The sequence below is a fragment of the Gorilla gorilla genome, chromosome 5 (assembly GCF_029281585.2).
Source record: "Gorilla gorilla gorilla isolate KB3781 chromosome 5, NHGRI_mGorGor1-v2.1_pri, whole genome shotgun sequence".
NCBI classification, from domain to species: domain Eukaryota; kingdom Metazoa; phylum Chordata; class Mammalia; order Primates; family Hominidae; genus Gorilla; species Gorilla gorilla.
The window spans coordinates 109,606,865-109,627,793 of NC_073229.2; the positions used below are offsets into that span (position 1 = coordinate 109,606,865).

The 20,929-nt window shown below is 44.2% G+C and overlaps 1 protein-coding gene across 1 annotated transcript in view; it reads left to right on the plus strand.

Moving 5' to 3' along the window:
* Positions 1–1,235: 1,235 nt before the first annotated feature.
* Positions 1,236–20,929, plus strand: part of NT5E (5'-nucleotidase ecto) — a 46,239-nt gene continuing 26,545 nt past the window's right edge. Inside the window, exons 1-2 of the mRNA XM_004044361.5 lie at positions 1,236–2,200; positions 18,771–18,993. Coding sequence (XP_004044409.1) covers positions 1,862–2,200; positions 18,771–18,993 — 562 coding nt within the window. The 5' untranslated portion in view covers positions 1,236–1,861. The remainder of the gene's footprint in view (positions 2,201–18,770; positions 18,994–20,929) is intronic.

Below are 20,929 nucleotides of genomic sequence, written 5' to 3' on the forward strand. Positions count from 1 at the left end.
CCCAGAACAGGAATTTCAGAAACTATTGCAGTGGCTTAGGTTTAAAAGACAAGAAACAACAAATGATCAGTTCCCCAGTGATCAGTGATAGGTCATGTTGATACCGTGTACCCACAGATACCAGGCAATGAGAAAGGCGCATAATCTCTGTAGCATTCTTCCTAAACATCCACAGCTTCAGTCCAATCATGAGAAAACATCAGACAAACCCAAACTGAGGGATAGTATACAGAAACCAGTACTGTTCAAAAGCGTCAAGGTTTTTGAAGACAACTGACTGAGAAACTGTCACAGATTAGAGGAGGCTAAGAACACAGGAAAACTAACTGCAATATGGTATCCTGAATTGGATCCTGGAATAGAAAACGGACATTAGTGGAACAGTTGGTGAAATTAAAATAAAATCAGTAACACAGTTAATAGTTTTGTATCACTGTTAAGTTTTTAGTTTCATTGGTTATATAAGCTGTTAACATAAGGCAATATGGGTGATGGGTATGTGGGAACTCCCTTTATTACCTTTGCAATTTTCTGCAAGTCTAAAATCATTCTTTTTTAAGTTAAAACAGTAAAACTGCCAGTTCTTTTACCTGCTAGCAGGTGCTCAAAGAGGGACAGAGCAAAACCTTACAAAGCATGACATTAGAGGGTGTCCCAGAAGCAAGGGTCTTCTGTAGCCCCAGGCACTGCTGCTCCCAAACTGCATGGCCTTTCTTGGCAAATGATTTACAATCTCCGAACCTCAGGTCAATGTCTTAAAAACGGGCACAGAATGTCTTTTCAACAAATGGTACTAAGAAAACTGGATATCCACATGAAAAAGAATAAATTTGGACTCATACCGTATATGAAAATTAACTCAAAATGGATTAAAGGTCTAAGAGTTTAAATTATAAAACTCTTAGGAGAAAACATAGAGGAAAATCTTCCTAACATTGTATTTGGCTATGACTTCACTGCGACACCGAAAGCACACGCGACAAAATAAAAATAAAATAAAATAAAATAAGACCAGAAAAGCAACGAAGGGCAGCATCCTTTCCCGTCCTGATAGCTGCCGGATTTTACCCCAATCGTGTTTCTGCTTCCAGGAGCGGTCCACGCGTCGCCTCTGTTTTATCACTAAGGTTTTAATTGTGAATAAACGAGGAACTGGATTCGAATGATTTCTTAGTTTCTGAGATTTTTTTGTCTAAGCATCGTAGACTTCGTGCGTTCTCAACCCAATAGGAAGCGTCACATCTCAGTGAGCTTCGGCTCTCACAGCCCGAAACTGCAAGGAGCTCCTCTGCCCAGCCTCTCTTTACTCCTCCTCTCTGCCCCTCAGCTCGCTCATCTTTCTTCCCGCCCCCTCTCTTTTCCTTCTTTGGTTCTTTGAAGTGATGAGCTAGCGCAACCACAAACCATACATTCCTCTTGTAGAAAAACCCGTGCCTCGAATGAGGCGAGACTCAGAGAGGACCCACGCGCGGGGCGGACCCCTCCAATTCCTTCCTCGCGCCCCCGAAAGAGCAGCGCACCAGCAGCCGAACTGCCGGCGCCCAGGCTCCCTGGTCCGGCCGGGATGCGGCCGGTACCCGCTCCCCGCCGGGAACAACCTCTCCACTCTTCCTGCAGGGAGCTGGTGCCAGCCGACAGCCGCGCCAGGGCCGCTCCGGGTACCAGGGTCGGATCGGGTGACGTCGCGAACTTGCGCCTGGCCGCCAAGCCGGCCTCCAGGCTGAAGAAGGACCCGCCCCGGCCTTGACCCGGGCCCCGCCCCTCCAGCCAGGGCACCGAGCCCCGGCCCTAGCTGCTCGCCCCTACACGCCGGCACTCGCCCGGCTCGCCCGCTTTCGCACCCAGTTCACGCGCCACAGCTATGTGTCTCCGAGCCGCGCGGGCGCCCGCGACGCTACTCCTCGCCCTGGGCGCGGTGCTGTGGCCTGCGGCTGGCGCCTGGGAGCTTACGATTTTGCACACCAACGACGTGCACAGCCGGCTGGAGCAGACCAGCGAGGACTCCAGCAAGTGCGTCAACGCCAGCAGCTGCATGGGTGGCGTGGCTCGGCTCTTCACCAAGGTGCAGCAGATCCGCCGGGCCGAACCCAACGTGCTGCTGCTGGACGCCGGCGACCAGTACCAGGGCACTATCTGGTTCACCGTGTACAAGGGCGCCGAGGTGGCGCACTTCATGAACGCCCTGCGCTACGATGCCATGGTAAGACCCGAGCCCGCGCCCGGGATAGTAGTCCCGGACTGAGAGAGGAGCCGGGCTGGAAAAGCAGCGGATGGCAGAGTGTGGTAAGCCTAGGTCCAGGGCGCGGAGAGATGTGGGGATAAAGTGAGACTCCGGCCAGTGTGCCAGCTGGATGCATAGAAGTCCCTTGGACGATTCGTCTTAAACGGACGTTATTGCGCCCCCACTATGAGATGGGAGTATTTAGAGGAGCAGGACCCAGTCCTGCCTGCGAGGGGCTTCAGGTGGGGTGCGTAGAAGCACTGACAGTTATCCAGAGCTAGGGACTGAATCGGATCCCTCACGCAGCTCTCATTTACTGCTAGATCTTTCAAAGAATGCTTTATCTCAATCTAGATCTTTCGAAAAATGCTTTATCTCAATCTTATTGAAAGGGAAACAGCGTCAAAGAAGCTGAATAAATTAACAGGCACCATCCCCGCAAAAAGGGAGACGTGATAAGAATGGACACCAGATCTCTTTGACCCCGGAGCTTGAGAGTAATTAAGCTCACAGCTTTGGGGTAGATTCTCTGTTCAATTACCTTCTATGTGACCTTGAGCAAGTTATTTACTCTTTCTTGCCTCAGTTCTATCCTCTATAAAAATAAGGATCATAATTGTACATAGTGCACATAGTGTGGTCTCTATATTATTACCAGACACATAGTGTGGTGTCTATAAATGTTGTTATTACCAGACACTATAATATAGGGTTAAGAAAAGGAAAGAAAGAAAGAAAGAAAAAGAAAGAGAAAGAAAGAAACTTCAGAGAGAGCCAAAATGTGGAAACACTTGGGTTTCAAAGGATTTCAATAAAGTAGGTTTGGCAGCAGAGATTTAGGAAGAGTCCAGCTTAAGAGATAATGGGCTCTTAAAACATGTGGAAAAGTTTAGTTCAAAGTCCCAAATGTTCTGTTAAAGGTAACGCCTTTTCTATTGCACTAAATTCTAGAAAGGGAGCAGAGGTGGTTGCACAGTAATAAATAAGTACAACCAAGATGTATATATGGTGGTTAAAAAATAAAATAAAACCTCCACCCAAATTTAACCCTGTGTAAAAGCCTTGAGTAAAGGGATTCAGCAAGACTGTGGAGAAACTTGGGAGAAGAAAACTTAAGAGCTTTGGAAGAGGAAGAACAGAGAAATCTCCAGAGAAAGGTCCAGAGAAATCTGTGAAGTCCACAAGTGTGGAAGGGAAAGGGAAGTGTGATCAGGCTGGGATACAGAAGGCTAACAGTACACTTTATATGAGAAGACCTTAGAGGTCAGGAGAGCACAATGCTGAGGGGTTTGTTTGGTTTTATTTTCCCCTCTGGAAACTTGGAGAAAGGAGGACAGGAAAAGATGATAAGAGGGCACCATTGTTTGGTTTTAAAGGTCCCTCCCCAACCCCCCACAACAAGAAAGCTCATTTTAATGAGATGAGAGAAGGGGAGAAAGCTCCCTCCGTTCTGATGCTTTTGAGCTTATCAGGGACACTCTGCAGCAGAAATTCCAGCTGATACGTCAGCCTTCAGAGTTCATGAGGTGGGGCTCACACACATCTGGATTTGAAGAAGAATCGTGGGTTTCAAGAACTCTGTGGTCTCTTAAGCATTGGTATTCCACAGCTGCACTTCCCTGATACTTTGCACTCAGTAATGACAAAATAAATATTTGTAGAATTGAGTTGTTGCTACCCTGTGTCTCCACTTCCTCCCAGAAGGGTAGAATAAACTTACATGTGTTTGTTTTATTTTGCATATAAACCACGACTTTGTAAACTTTACTTTTTGTGACACTCTTTTCTCCACAATTGTGTGAACCCTTTTTAGTGGGAAAATAAGAATGAAGAATTCCTAGTTTTCCCTAATAATATTCCCCTCTTGTAAGTCTAGTTGAGCTCCTGGTGTTAATCATGGTATCAAATGTTTATGATAGGACATCTAGGTGAGGCCTGAGTAAACTGCTGTAAGTTACAGCGTATCCCTTCTATGTTTGTTCAGAATCCTTTTTGTTGGATGAAATTACTTTCTTTCAAATTTTGCTCAAGAAAATTGAATTGGGTTCTGAGGAAAAATAAATGTTGGCAGGGGGTAAAGATTGGGAGAGGATCATATGGCAAGGTTAGATGGCTGTGTCCTTAGGACTTACTCTGTGCAGTTTGGGGGTGTGTCAAGCATGATTTGACCTGCATAAAATCCCAGTTCTGTAGTGCTAAAGCATGTGCCAAAGCTCTGCTGTACTCCAGTATTGCACAGATGTTTCACTGTCAATTGTTTATATTATACTAACCCTCAGAGAATTTATTGCTGTTGTGGTATAAACATTCCTCCGCCGTAACCACTCACCGCATATTGATTCCTAGGACACTGGGGATTCAAATCAGGGTGGAAAACAGTTGTGGAGGGGTATCTCCAGTTTCCTGGAGACTGGACCTAGTTCAAAGGAGCCACATAAAAGGACTGAAGCATATGGAGGACAAAGAGGAATTTCCTAGAATCCAGCTAAAACACAGGAGTCCCCTCGAGCAGGAACTTCCAAGGAGGTGTACACTTTCTAGACCTACTGGAGTAATCCTGATTGCTGCAGAGGACCCAGGGCAATCCTGGAGACCCCCTGGAACCACTACTAGGCAGAAAACTGGGAAGAGGATGGCAAAACTCTCCAGTTAGTGTAGCTGTCTCAGTGGAAGGACTGTTGTCCCCTGAGGCACGAGGAAGACAGCATGGAAGCACTGACAGTATGCGCTTGGCCTGGTTACTTTCTCTGAGCTTCATGTTCCTTAGCTGTAAAACAGGAGTGATAACCCCCATCTTGCAGAGGTTTTGTGAGGAATACATGAGATAATCCCTGCTGGTGCTCACTGAAAGTTAGTTTCATGTGCCCTGGGTGGGGAGGAGGGGAATTGTGAGGAAGGGAAGGTTTGGGTTGTGCATCAGATTATCTGATTCTCACAGCCTGGCACAGTCTACCACCTGCCTGCCCTCTACCATCTTACCTAAGTACCATTGCCTAAACTATTTTTGTTATAGTTACTCATTGAGCAGACTTATGAAATCTCCCCACAGCACAAAACTGAAGGTATCCACCTCCAGAGGTGAGATTCTCACCAAGACAGGCTGTGGGGAAGGTAGCTTTGAGCAGGTCTCTAGGGTCCCCTAGAAAGGTGCCTTTTCTCTGCTTGGCTGCTTCTTCTGAGGCCCTGGCTGCTGAGCCCACTTCCTGCCCATAAGGCTGCAGCCTTAGCCCTAGCCAATTGCTCCTAAATGGGGGAAGCAGCAGCCAGGGTGGGAACCGTGGCCCCCGCCTTTAACTCACCCAGGGGACAGGTTAGTCAGATAGATGGTCCTTTGTTCGCCACCCTCCATCTCCCACATAGACAACATTCTAATGTGTTTGATGGACTTCATATAGTTTTGTTTCTACATGCACTTTCAAAACCTTTGTGTGCTTATATTTTATAATGGCATACCTAGTCCTGTTATTTAGCCCTTTCTGTTTCTTACTTTTGTCCTGAACTTATTGTTTTTATGATTTGTCCATGTTGCCCTAGATGGACTTATACCTATACATCACTGTGAATTGTGCTCTGTGTATTTTACCCATCTCCACGTATTTTACCCATCTGCTCCCTGGCTGATGGGTTTGGAGATGGCGTCTAACACCCTGCCTCCACAAATAATGCTGCTCCAGATATCTTCCTGGATGGTCTCACCAGAGGATTTCTACCCAGGAGCAGAATTGCTGGCCACAGGGCATACTTTGAGTACTACAAGATTGGTTTCCTCAATGACTGACACCCTCCATTCTCTTCCACCTACTCCCATCCCCAAACAGGACATGTAAATTTCTATATTTTACCTATATATCATGGCAGTATCCAGCTTTATTGTAGGTGTAAAATACACATTGCTGCTTTATCATGTACTTTTCTAATAACTAGTGAGTTTGGACATTTTTTGATATGTTTGTTAACTTTTTAAGCTTCCTCTTCTCTAATTGCTTATTCATATTCTTTGGTATTTTTAAAATTGGGTTAGCTTTATATTTTTTGACTTTCAGGAGTTATAGGTTTTGATCTGTGATCAATTTTAGACATTGCAAATATATTATGATGATATTAGGTCTATTAATTTTGTCCATGGTATCTTTCATTGAACAGAAATTCTTCATTTCTTGTAATTGAATTAATCTTTTTTTCCTTGTGGCTTGTGCTTTTGAAAGTTTGCCTAATAGTTTGCTAATTTAAAGCTTATCACCTTTAACACTCCTCACTGGAAATTCAGAGATCACCATGGTTCTCTCTGCCTTTTAAGAGATAAATCTACAATCTGTGGCTATGCAATTCACTTCTCAGCATTACCAGTTCCTCATCTATAAAATAGAAGTTTGAACCAGCTTACCTCTGAGGTCCCATACATATTTGAACAACTGGAGCCCTACAGTGAAATGTTTTGATTCAGTGAAGGGACAGGAGGATGGGGCAAAGGTGTAGAGGCAGGAATCTACACAATGGACCAGGTTGGACCAGAGTGAGGTAGCAGGAATCATGGCAGAAGAGGTTGTGTAAACTCTAAAGGCCACCTGAGAAGTTTGAGCTATGTTGCCATGGGCAGCCATGTGGTTTCTGTGTAGAAGACCACTGTGGTATAATAAAAAATAAATATTTGGTCCTTGTCCCCAGTACCTGTCACAGAGTTCCTAAAACCCTAGAAATTTCCTAAGTAATAGAAATGTCCTTTGTGATTCATAATAAACCCCATGATAATACCTGGGTTTATGCTCCTGCAGACTTAGGGTGAGGTCCCTAGATAGCTTCAAGATGGAACCAGTCACCAGCAAGTCCAAGAGATTAGGGGATCAAAGAGTTGGAACTTTCGGTACCACCCACCAAAGTCCAGGAAAGGAGGGTGGGACTGGAGATTCAGCTCTACAAAAACTCTTGAACAAGATGTGAGGAGCTTTTTAGTTGCTGAGCATTTGGAGATTCCTGGAGGGTGCACACCCAGGTAGGGCATGAAAGCTCCGCATTGCCCCCATATCTTGGCCTATCCATTCTTCACTTCGCTGTTCATCTATATCCTTTGTAATAGCCTTTATAATAAACCAGTGAGTGAGTTCTGTAAGCTGTCCTAGCAAGTTAATTGAAGCCAAGGAGGAAGTAATGGAAACCCCTGATTTATAGCCATTCAGCCAGAAGCACAACCTCAGGCTTGTGATCAGCCTGAAGTCAGGGCAGTCTTGTAGGATTGAGCCCTTAACCTATGGGATCTGACAGTGTCTTGAGATAGTATCAGAATTGAATTCAATTATAGGACACTCAGTTTGTGTTTTCTGGAGAATTGTTTGGTGTCTGGGGGAAATCCCACACACATCTGGTCACAGAAGTGTTCTGTGTTCAGTGTGACAGTAGAGAGAAAAAGCAGTTTGTGTGTGTGTGTGTGTGTGTGTGCTTTTGTATGCTAATGAGATGATCTATGGCTGGGGGCCCTTAGATAGCTTCGGGAAGGGGGCTGGTCACCAGAAAGACTAATTTATGACTAGAGGGTTAGAACTTTCAGCCCTACCTCTCCCACTTCTAGAGGGGAGATGGGCTACAGATTGAGTTCAGTCTCCAACAGCCAATGAATTAATCATGCCTTCACGATAAACCTTCATGAAGACCCCTAAACAATCAGATTCAGAGAGCTTCCAAGTTGGTGAACATATTGAGGTGCTGGGAAGGTGGTGCACATAGAGTGGGCATGGAAGCTTTGCCCATCCACTCCCATGCCTTGCCCTGTGCATCTCTTCACTTGCTTGTTCCCTAGTCGTATGCTTTATAATAAGCCAGTAAAGTGCTTTCCAAGTTCTGTGACTCGTTCTAGCCAATTATCAATCCTAAGGATAGGGTCATGGGAACCTCCAATTTATAACTAGTTGGTTGGGAATACAGGTGGCCCAGGACTCTCGACTGGTGTCTGAAGTGGGGGCAGTCTTGTGCATTTGAGCCTTCTCACTTGTGGGATCTGATGCTAAGTCCAGGTAGAGAATGTCAGAATTCATCTGAATTGTTGGACAAAAGTTGGTGTCCACACAGAATTGGGGAATTGGTTGATGTGAGGAAAAACCCTCCCAGCTACATAGGGAAATCACGGTTTTGGAAGATGAGCAGAAAAGGGTGAGAGGGAGAAGACAAGAGAGAAGAGGGTGAGGAAAGAGGCCAGGCAGCAGTCCAAGTGTGAGATGATAACACCTGAACTCTGGTAATTGAGGAGACCAAATCCACGGGAACCAGCTGCAAAAGGCATTCTGTCTGGTAGGTATAGGGCTAAGGGAGTAAACGTGGGGGTGAGACTGGGATCAAGTCCCCTTCCTACCACTTAGAATCTATGGACTGGGAGCAGGTTATTTAATCTCATGAAACCTCCATTTCCACATGTGTGAGGTATGTGATTGTTGTCTCCACCCCTAGGGTGCTGTGGGGTTTACAAGAGATAGTAGTGCACATAATGTGCTTAGCACAGGGCCAGCCCCCAGTAAGTGCCGGCTGTACTCGCCTTCTCTTTGCAGGGGTGGCTCAGGAGAGGGTGTAATCAAAAGATGATTATGAGGGTTCAAGCACCAGGCAATGGGAGAGTCAGCAGGTTTTAATGCTTCCACACAGGGGCTGGATTCTTCTACTTCCGCTTACCGCTGACAGCTGAGGCCTGCTACCTCAAGCCCTGAAATGCAGTCTGAAGACTTTTCCTGGACTTACTGGGCACCATTGGACTGTACAGGGCTGTGGCAGACAGGAGCAGTGGAAAGAGATTTGGATGGGACGTCAGAACACCCAGATTTTACTTCTTGGCTCTTCCACTTATTAGCTGTGTGAATTTGGCAGTCATTTCCTTATCTATAAAATGGGGGAATTGGAGAGGGTGGTCTATTGCATGTTACTTCTCAGCACCTCAGCTCCTCCCCACCCCTCTCTCTTGCATCTAATCTGCCTACATCACTTGGTTTGTCTCTGGACAAGTCTAAGTTTGCATGACAACTCTCTAATTTCTCCTTCACAGTTATTTATTTATTTTTTGGCAGCTATTTCCTTGTGGAGAGATAGCGTAGGTCTTTCAGGTGCTTCCATTTGGCCACTGTTTGCAGGTGAAGAGGTTTCCAGGATGCTCGCGGGATGTTACTCTGGTAGTAACAGAAATGATGGCCTGGGGAATGGGAAGAGTATGAGCCCAGTTTTGAGCCTGAGTCTTTGGGGCTCATTTATTCATTCAATCTGCAAATCTTCATTCAGCATTACTACATGCCAGGCTCTCTGCTAAGTGCTGAGGATAGCGATCAGGACCTGCTAGGGTGAAAATTACTCTTCAGAAGATAGCAGAGTGGATAATGGCCATTCGAGTTCCTCTTAACTACACAGAGGGGCTGGGTAAGATCTATAAAGGAGAGAGGTTAAACAGCAAAGCAAAAGTGACTGAAACTCTAACACCCATGCATGGGGATTCTTGAGCTAAAGATCTGGTCTGTAGAAGAAGACACATCAGACCCTCATATTTAGCATCTATGCCCAAATCAGCAGTAAGCATGTTTCTTCTCCCATAAAAACTTGTCCCTAAGAAGAGAGACAAGTGCTTACAAGGACTCTTATGTTAAAGGAAACTGTCACAATTACTTTATCTTCAATCATGAAGCCTTTCTTGGGGAAAGAAAAATTAGCAATACTAGTTTGGGAAGCTTGAAAGAGAGATTCTGTTTGCAATGACACTTTTAAAAAGGCAACAACAACCAAAAAATAATTATTCCTAAAGCTCAGGTGTCAGAAGTTGTGAATGTCTAGGGCGTTGTGGATCCCCAACCTCAGAGACAGGAACAGCACCACTCCCATCCTGGGGCTGTGGCCTCAGGCCTCTGCTTCCTCTTTTTCAGTCTAAATTCCAGAGCAGAGAGGTGCTGGATGACCAGCTTCAGGCAGGGGAGGGAGGAAGTAAAGGTAGTTTCTCAGCTCATCTTGTCCTCATACTATTAATAGCATCTGTTGTTTTCTTAACTGAAAATTGGAGAGAACCAAACAAATCAACATCATATTGGCAGCTTTCTGCACATCACTCACAAATACATCTGAATGCTCTGTACTCTCCAGTGTTTATTTTCCTCAGCCACATAATCGGAATTTGAACATTCTTTTGACACTTCTTTTCCCTCACTTGAATAATTAGTTCTATATATAATCCAAATATTAGCTGGAGCCCTCTAGCCCCTCAGAGATATAGTTGAACCTTCCTGGACCTCAATTAGTTGGGCAGTTAATTCTGAATGTTGATGTGCCTATTTTGCATGTATGGAGAGTTTGTACGTCCCCCCTCCCCATACAAGTAGAATGCTGTCTATTTGGTACTTGCTCATTCATACATTCTTTCAACAACCAAACCCAGGTGCAGCTGGGTTGAACCCCAGGATGTTTCCTGCCATTCAGTGTGATGCCACATTCACCTGCTGTGGCCAACATTCCCTGGCCCAGGACTGCAGGGATGGAAGCCAACCCAACATCAGAAGTGGGCAACAATGCCAGAAACCTGTCAACCAAAACAAATGTAATTTGTAATCCTCCCTGGATGATGTTGAGTGATTGGCAACTGAGCCCCGTCGTATAGTAAATCAGGCTGTCTCTCTTTAAAAAAGAGAGACAGACAGAGAGAGAGAGTCTCCCAATGTTGCCTAGGCTGGTCTCAAATTCCTGGGCTCAAGCAATCATCCCTTCTTGCCTCCCAAAATGCTGGGATTACAGGCATGAGCCACCATGCCCAGCCTAGGCTGTCTCTTTAGCTCTTCAATTATAGGGCTTCCTGCAACCTCAGCCCTTAACGAATGAGCTAGTGTGTAAGCGACTAGCTAAATAAATGTGCTGCAAACCTCTGACAAATGGCTTTTTGACATTATTAAACTTTATTTATGTGGAATAAAAAAATTCTTTTCTTCTGCATCGTGCATCCTACACTGCTTTTAAAGAAACTCTGCTTTCCTTTGTTTTGCCGTCTAACATTTCTTTGTTTCCCTTCTGACATGTTTCAGCCTCTTGTCATCACTTGGAACATTTTTACTGCCTCATCCCTCTAGTTTCCATTCCCTAGCCTAGCCCAGCCCAGTATTTTTGACACCCAAATACCTGGAATTTTGCCTGATGTTTAAAGCCGAAGCCAAATGAAAATGTGAAGAACCAAAGGAGATTTTATTCTTCTGTGACTCAAAATCCTGTTGTTATTGTTAAATGAACCCTGTGGGATACAGTCTGGTATTTTTAACACCTTCTGGGGGTATTTGTCAATATTTACATTTGATGTGGATAGCTTATAAAAGTCCAGTGGCTTTGGGTAAACCCTGTTCACTAAGAATAAGACCCAGAAGGTCATATGAATCAACGATCAAAGAATGAAGATATTCTGAATCCAAGTTTCTTGTTTTGATTATTAAAAATACCTTGCAATTAGTTAGGCATGAGAGAAAGCTTGTGTATAAAGTTTGGCTTGTAATTCACATGAATTCTCTATACAGGCCAAAAACTACCTTCCCTTTGGGAATATACAATGACCTTATTTGGAAATTACTTCAGGTAATTATGAAGTAATAATATCTCTATTCATATGCTAAAAAGAATTCAAAATAACATTCAATTATCATCTCTTAGAAACTAAATTAAACGGGTACTCACCCAAGTTGAAATGCAAACAAATGCATGATATCATTATGTGACCCTCCCCTAGCCCTTACCCTGTCCATGGCAGATGCTAAGAAAAACTTGTCCCTAAGAAGAGAGAAGTCAATTGATTTAGTCAGCCTTTCCCACTGTGTTTGGACTGAGCCTCAGAACCCTCCTTATCCCCATACTGCAAGGAGTTACTGTCAATCAACTAGAGATGGCGCTCAAGATAAAATTATTTTCCATCCTGTACTAATATAATAATAAGCATGGAATCTATTTATTGGTTTTTTCACAACAGTAAAATATATCTTTAGCAAGTAACAAATGGTAGAGGTAATACTTTTAGATAAAGAGGGAAGAATCCTTCTGACTTTTCTCTGTATCACATTTTACCCACACACAATGTGGATGGAATCTGCAACTGAATTTAGCAGTCACACTGAAACTCTGCTGCGTGACCACACTGTCCTGAGGCCATGTGCCAACTTCTATGTTTTTTTTCCCAAAGCTCTTCCAAGGAAGAGCTGCCACTTCTCCATTTACTCTTTTCACCTGTAAATGAATGCTGCCGTTGGTATTGAGAAAATGGGTGAATGAAAGAAATCATGAGAACACTCCTGGGGTGAGAGCAAGAGGAATGAAAACACGTGGTGTGAGAGCAGGTCAGAGATGGTGGCTAACACAGGAACCAGGATGGAGGCCTCAGACTTGACCCTGGCCTGCAGGACGTTGGTCTGCATTGTCTGCAGGAGGAAACACAGAGGTCAGTGGATATCCTGTGGTCTTCCATTAAGGCCTCTTACTATTCTGGAACATTTTATTTTTATAGAGAAATCTCCCACTTCCTGATCTCCCCAGTTAGAATTGATTGATCAAAGCAGTCCCTCTCCCTGTTATTAAATAATTAAATAATATGCATTAATTGATCCCTATAACCACTTAAAATGTATCTAACACAGGAGAAATCTTTGGTAAATATTTACTGAATGAATGAACAAATAAATAATTGGAGGGAGGGAGAAAGAGACAGAGTTAAATCCTGAGGCTGGAGTTTTTGGTCCTTCAGCCCCTTATCCAGTTGCCCCTGGCAGCCCCATCCATGTGACCTTGAATTCTGTCCAAGTCTCATCACTTTCTATGTGTGTTGTAATGGAAAAAAGGTTACAAAACACAGTCTTTCTGGCCTGGGGTACCAAAATAGTAAAGACTTCTGTTTTGAAAGCCTCTGACAAATGAACACAACAGCCACAGTGATAACTTTAGTAGGAAATTGAACCACAAAGAGCAAGCAAGCCACAAAGCCCTGAAGGCTAAAAAAGCCTCACAGGCCAAGAGGCAGTTAGGTTGTACCTGAGACAGAGGCTGCTTTCTTAACTGGGAAATGGGTGTCTCCAGATATATAAAGCTGTGAGATCACCATGGCCCAGCTCTGACGAGCCGCTGGTACAGCATTGTTGGTTAGTTTGCCTCAACCTGCAGCAGAATTTTTATTCCAAGAGTTAACAGTTAGTTAGGCTTTTTCCAAAGGTTGAGATGACACCCCAACTCCCACACCCATTTCCGTCCTGCCCAGCTTGAAACCAGGCAAAGTGAGTTAAGACATTGGGAGATGGGAGGGGACAGGAGGGGTAGAGGCCTGGCACCCCTCTCTCTTCTGTTTCAAGAGACACTTTGTGGAGTTGTCTAGAGAGATTGGGGGTAACTGCTCCTTCTGCCCCCAATCTCCCCTTAGCTCCCCACTCCTCCCTATCCTGCCAGGCCAACCACCAGCAGAGAAGGGCGCTTAGCTCCAGTGACGCTGTGAGTGAGGTACTTTTGAGGATGCATATGGTTCCTGTTGGAAATGCACGGAGGAGCAGTGAAACACCAGAAGCCCCATCCTCTCTTCCTGCCCGTGCCCTCATGCCCAGCCAGCTGAATATTCCTGTGGCTTCCACTCCTGCACTGTCCCCTCAGTGTCACCTCCCCACCACATTCCTACGGCCCCACTTGCTGTGTCACCTCTCCCCTGAGGGAGAGGTGTCTTCCTGCCAGTCTCTTCACCACCAGGCTCACACAACTCCCGTCCATTCACTGCAGGCTGCCAGACTGAGCTTTCCAAGCACCCCCGGACTGCCTCCAGCCCTACTTTCTCTTCAAGGCTTCCCACTTCCCTCAAAATGAAAGCCCTGACTCCTTGGACACCATACAGACCCTCCCTGATCTCCCAGCGATGCTCTTAGCAGCATCATTTTTTTTTCTGCCAGATTTTCAGGTGCCCTCAGTTCCAGGAGCACCAAATCACCTGGATGCCATGAGCTGCTTATGACACAGTTCAAGGTGTGACATCTTTGAGGTCTCTCCATAACACCTCTACTGCAGACGTCTGTCTCTGGTGTGTCGGCTGTACCTTGCACACACGTCTCTAACCATCTGTCCACTGTGTCTGTCTGTTCACACATCAGATTGACCCTATGTTCTCTGTGACACCAGGTGAGCTCTGGCACCAGTGCCCAGCAGATGATTACTGAATGATTAATAAAACTACTCACTCCACCTGCTGCTTTTAAATGGGCTCCATTTTGGTATGATTTGGTGTGTGAACCATTAAAACTTTTCAGAAGTCAGGATTTGAAACAAACTTGGTAAAAAGTAGTTAAGCAATGTCTTCGTTGTAAAGTGAGAAACCAAGTTGCTTGGAAACAGGTGAAAAGCTTAGCCAACAGCTTCACAATTCACAGCCTGGTACTCCAGTAGCCCTCTCTGGACAATTGCCCAGGTTTTCTTGTTTTCATTTCTGTGTTTTAATTTACAAGTTACCTTTATATTTCTACTAATACCTTACTGGCACTTGTTTGTGAATGAAACAATTTTTTTGAGAGTTTATTAATTGTTCTGTGTGAGTGTGGAAAGTTTCTTTCATATAAGATCATCAATTCTTTTTTTAAAAATAGTGTTTTAGGTTTTCTCCTACATAAAGAAAGTGGTGGGGGCGAGGAGCTGGGGGTGGGCCAGATGCTCACATTGTATTTCTATGATTTTGCTGTTGGAGATACTGAAGATCATTTTGCTGGGCTTTGCTCTCTTAAATTACAGAAAAGTGCATTTGGTGAAGTTTAGTGTTTTTAGTAAACATATACAAGATGTCATAGGGCTAGAATTAGTGAAGGAATAGGGTTCGTGAATGAATGAGCTCAATCTTAGTAATGAAATGTTTGGAAAGCAACAGAACAAGAGAGAAAAAGCATCAGAACATGATTTAGGTACCCCATACATTTATACAAATAAAAAAAAGATCTGATTTAGGGTCATGGAAATCACATACTTAAACTGATGGTTAAACAATAAGTGGCAAGTAACAGTTTAGCTACAAAAAATGTACAGGAACACATAAGGAAAGTTACATGGGAACTTTCAGAGAGGACCAAAAAAGGTGGAATAAGATTATCTGCTCTGTTATGATCCCCTGTATTTCTCTGCTCTATGTTCTTCTCTTGGGCAGTCTTTTCCTGAGATGTTTTCATGTTATTAATCAAAAATAATAGAAATGAATAAACTAGATCAATGCATTTACAAGACTTTTTGAGTGCCTGCAGTATGCCTCGGTGTGGTGGGAACTTGGTGTACTGAAGTGAGTAGCATGATCCTGAAGAGCTTAGGAATCACTGAGTTCTCGTAAGTGCAATAGAAGAAAAACTGGTAGAAGGAAGTCAAATGAAAATACAAGTTTCTAAAGAAAATAAGTATTTACAAAGGAATTTGTCTGCATTAATTTCTGTGGAAAAGTTAGCTATGTATAGAAGAAAGAAACTTGTTAGTAATTCTTTCATTCATTCATTTATTCATTCAACAGTGAATCCCTGCCGTGGTAGTACTAACTACTTGCACTGTGGTAGTGCAAGGGATACATTTGCTGTGCAAGTAGTTAGGAATTTTTTTTTTTTTTTTTTTTTTAGTGCTTTGTGTATGCTAGGCTTCATGCAAATGTACAGCCAAGCACAGAGGTTAAGAACTTTGGAATCAAACCAAAGTGGTTCTAGTCCCAGCTCCCCCTTACAAATTGTGTGATCTTCAACAGTTCATTTAACTTCTCTAGATCTCAGATTTTCTCATCAGTAAAATGAGCACAGTAAGAGTACCACCCTCACAGCATGAAATCAGATTTTCTGTACTCTTTACTAACTCACTTTCCATGACGCTGGCATGTGGCAAGTGCTGACTCAATGCTGGCTCACTTCCTTAACTGCTTTTATTTTATTCATTCACTGCCCTTCCAGAGGAAACCGCGGTTCTGAGATGTGCCCTGGGTCACTGCTGAGGAGCGGACGGGGCCTGGGAGGGAGCTACCCCTGCCTTGTTTCCTCACACTTTACGGGGTGGGTGTCAGGAATGAGGCTGGAGGGGAAGGCAAAACCAGATCCCTAAGAGCCCCCTGGACCCTGCTTAGGGTGTTTACTTCTATCATAAAGGCTGTGCTTCTGTAGAGACCTAAGGCAGAGAGTGCCAAGGTCAGGTTTGCATTTGAGAAAAATTTTTCTGGCAGCAATATAAAGAATAGTTTAGCAAAAGAAATGAAAATAGCTGGAAACCCAGTTAGCAGGCTGTGGTAGTCCAGGAGCACACTAAGGCAGCAACAATAGGTGGATGGAAACTGGAGCATTTAGGTAAGGGAGAGGGATGCCAGAGGACATGATGGTGAGGGAGAGGGGAGAGGGTGGGACTCCACCGCACCAGGGCTTCTGGCTTTATTGACTGGGTATATGGTGGCATCTTGGGCCAAGACAGTGAGTCACAGGTAAGGGGCTTTGAGCCTGGTAAGCTTGGGACACTTTTGAGACATTGGGAGGAAATGACACATGGCAGTTGACATACAGATCTAGACGTCAGGAGAAAAGTCAGGGCTGGAGATTTTCGGTTTACAGTTGAAGGTATGAGTAGGAATGAGATCATTTACTCAGTCCATCCCACCACATTGAGCACCATGAATCAGGGGCTCCTCTCCCCATGGGGCAAGAGAGCTGAAAAGACAGTCAAAGTCACTACTTTCAGGAGGATTAGGCTCAAGTTAGGATGGGGAGGTGGAGAAGGCATCAAACAAATAAATGAAAACTATAACTTCAGTTATTGCCAAGTGCTAGGAATATAATGTTGCTGTTAAACTGCAAGGTGGCTAACAAGTTGGATAGTCTTTCTTGAAGAACTGTAGAAACATTCATTAAAAACAAAATAATTTTATAGTTAAGCAAGAAAGTGATTGTACTATAAAAAGGGAGACTTATTTCACCATAGGAAAAAAATCATAACATTCTAAGAATAGAAGGAAAAAATAACAATTACCCAAGCCTGCAACAACCTGTAAGACCAGATCAGCTTTTAAGAGGAAAGTTAATTAGATAACAGGAAGAGGTAAAAATGAGATCAGAGATGGGGGAAAAGGCAAATTTAGAAATTCTGAATTTAACAGGGGAGACAAGTATGTAGGAATGTAAACACATTGTGCTTTCTCTGCACAAACACATTCACATGAGGATGTATACACAACCCTTGCAGGCACAGGTACTCAGTGAATGCCTGCGTGCCAAGGAGGGGGACAGCACTGAGCAGGAGAGGTGGCAGGGCCTGGTGGCCCAGGAGCACTCATATAGTCAGGAGACTGATATAAAAGAAAGATCCTGCTAACATGCCATTACAGAGTATGGAATGAGCAAGGAAGGAAGAGGGTGAGGCTGTAAGAGAGTGCACAGGCCCTCATTTAAATGGACGGGTCACCAGCCAGCACTTCATGCCTGTTCCTAGATGACCCACAAAGTGAAACGAAACTGGATGTGGTATTTAGCAAGTCTGAGATTTGCTGGTTTGAGTACTAAGTTAGCAAACCAGCCTTGGCAGCCAGAGCAGGTAGGGTAGGGGGCCAGAGGAGATGGGTGTATCCAGGAGGCCAATGGAGGAAGGAGAGGAAGGTTTTCTGGGAAGCCAGCTGACATGTCATGCTTTGTCAGTGGGGCCTCTGCATGGATTCCCTCCACTCCCCCCCAGCCCCCAACTCACTAGGGGGAGCTGCAAAATGACAGACAATGGGTGGTTTTGTACCCAGAAGCCACTCCTCAACCAGTGAGGAATGGGAGAGAGATAAGAAGGTGGGAAACAAGGATTGCTTGTTACCATCCCTGATCTCCTGAAGCCCTGCGCTGGGAGCAGGTACAGAACCCGCTGAAGGTCACCTAATCATTTCACCATGGAGTTCTTCCCCAGATGTGAAACTGCTGGGACTGCAGCAAAGGGTGCCCAGAGCTGACTGGAGGAGGAAGCCAGAGCCACACTGGAACATATGGAGACGCTAGCTCCTGCCTGCTATTGAGGATCTTCATTTTCCCAGAAGAATTAGAGGACCACAGGAGTGCTTGGGAAGAAGCAATTGTGGGAACCTAGGTGCATGATGACCGAGGAGGTGAAATGAGGAAGGAGGCCTTCGGTCTCTGCCAACTATACATTTCAGGTTGCCTTTTGCTAAAGTCCTGCTGATGTTAATCATTCTCTCCAGCAGATCGCGGCTTGAATCATGGGGTCTGAAATGTGGGTTTATGAGAGAAAAACAACATGGAAAAATTGGGCAGAGGCTGGTAAATGTGAACATTCGAACCTGCCCCTGATCTGAGATGGTGGGACAGGGGACCCCTGGCCAGCTCTCCAGGTGTTGCGTATGCACATTGGCAAACCACCTTTATTAGGTGGTGTGACACCTGGGTAGCAATTCTCAACCAATATGACGATCTGAATGTCCCTGGGCCTGACCCAGGGGAGGAGGACACAAAATCATGCAATATGTCTCATAGAGCTTAGTCAGTTTTGGGAAATACTGGACTAATGTTATGTTTTTAAAGCACCTAATTCTTTTTCTCTTTTCTGTTTTATCTAGGCACTGGGAAATCATGAATTTGATAATGGTGTAGAAGGACTGATCGAGCCATTCCTCAAAGAGGCCAAATTTCCAATTCTGAGTGCAAACATTAAAGCAAAGGGGCCACTAGCATCTCAAATATCAGGACTTTATTTGCCATATAAAGTTCTTCCTGTTGGTGATGAAGTTGTGGGAATCGTTGGATACACTTCCAAAGAAACCCCTTTTCTCTCAAATCCAGGTATTTTCTACTTTTATAGCACTCAATGCTTGAAAATAGATGCCCTAAATCACAGCTTGGCATTATATTTATGGACTGTAGATAAAAGTAGGAACAAATGGGTAAATAGTGCACTAGAATAACACTGATAAAAGCAATCTGGTAAATTCTATGCTGTTGTTCCAAGGTACTTCTTAAAGAGATGTCCTCTTCTGCTCAGTGAATTTCTTTGCTGACAAAAACAGTATCTTTGTCTAATTCAGTGCTTTCAAAATGGGAAGAGGAGACAATTTATAGCCAGTGCTAAACAGTACAGATTCATTTACTAGAGAATGAGAGCCTCAAAACTCACTGCCCTTCTCCTGTGGAGCCATGAGCACAGAGCCAGGGTTTTACCTCAATTTACCTTATCGCTCCTTTTCTAGGATGATTATTACATGTCCAGCTAACTCACCTTTCTCGCTTTTCATTATTCATCTCGTTTTAATGACATTCTTGTATCTGACTTTCTGGGAAATATATATAGTGGTCTTATGATATATATGGACATATATAAGTGTACGTATATACATTTATAGACATATATACACATATGTATATATAATATATATAATCTTAAGACACATACACATACATATATGACACATACACATACATACATGTAAGACACACCCACATATATAATCTTAAGACCCTTCAAGAAACTATTTTGGGGCACTTTTATAAGAACACTTTTTGAAATACTTTGGCAATGAGAACAAAAATGACATTTTCTTTAAATTATCCAAATTAAATGTGTTTCCATATTTGAAGAAAAAAGGGAAAATAGGAGCTAGGGTTATCTAGAAACATGAGTTTTCATTAAGAACTAACTGATAAAGGACATATAATTGACAATTCAAAAATATATATTTACTGTTGTTGTTATTACAAAATAAATAAGTCCAGGCCATTGGAAACAACAGAAAAGTCAGCTGTGTTTGCTGAGAGCAGCAAGCAGTTCCTGCAGCTGGCATAGAGGCAGAGCTGGAGGCAGGGTGGAGCGGCTGGGGCTGGAGTGGTCAGTGAGAAGAGTGAGAGAACTTGCTAAAGAACCCCCCAACCCCACCCTGGGGTCAGGTTTACTTGCTGAAGAACCTCCTTGGTCCCCTTGAGAGCTGTGTAAAACATCCCTGGGGCACAGGACATTCCAGAAGTGAGGTCAGAGTCACATGCTAGGATGCAGGCTCCATGGGGGCAGAAACCTCTGCTGTCTCACTATTGCCCAATAGACTGTGCACAGTGCCTGGCATATGATAAGTCCTCAGGAAGCATTGCTGGGATGAATACATGAGAGCAGGAAGGTATAGGGGCCACAGTCACAGAACAGCAGATAGTTCCATTTCCTGGAGCATGGGTTCTGACTAGGAAAAGCTAGAAAGTTGGATCAGGGCTAGATTGTAGGGCTGAGAAGTTCAGGTGTGATTTGGAGGAAAGCATTGTCTCTTCTTTAAAAGGCACCCATAAGGAGGTAGGAGGTGCAGGTCTTGGTGGAAAGGCACAGCAGCTCCAGAAATCAAACTGCCACAGCTGGGACTCTGACCAGCCCTTTACCAGGCTGTAAGAGAGAGGGGATCCAAAGTGACACTGCTGTTTCCAGCAGCTGCTGGAAGAGAGGGCTGCATTTTGCAGGGCCCAGTGTGGGGGGAAAGGGATGGGGTGGAATAGAATGTTTCCAGGAGCACTGCTTCTTCCAAGACTACAGGCCCAGCAGCCTGGTGTGGGTTCTTCCTACAGTTCTTTGACCCTAATCAAGCCCAGTTCTCCCAGTCCTAGTGGCCTGGGCACCCACAGGGGTATAACTTGTATTTCTAGCACATTTAATCTAATTTATTTTAGCTAGATCATGAAATACCTGCAATACAACTCTCCTCATGACATCTTGAAATATAAGCCATGCTTTGTATATATGGGATGC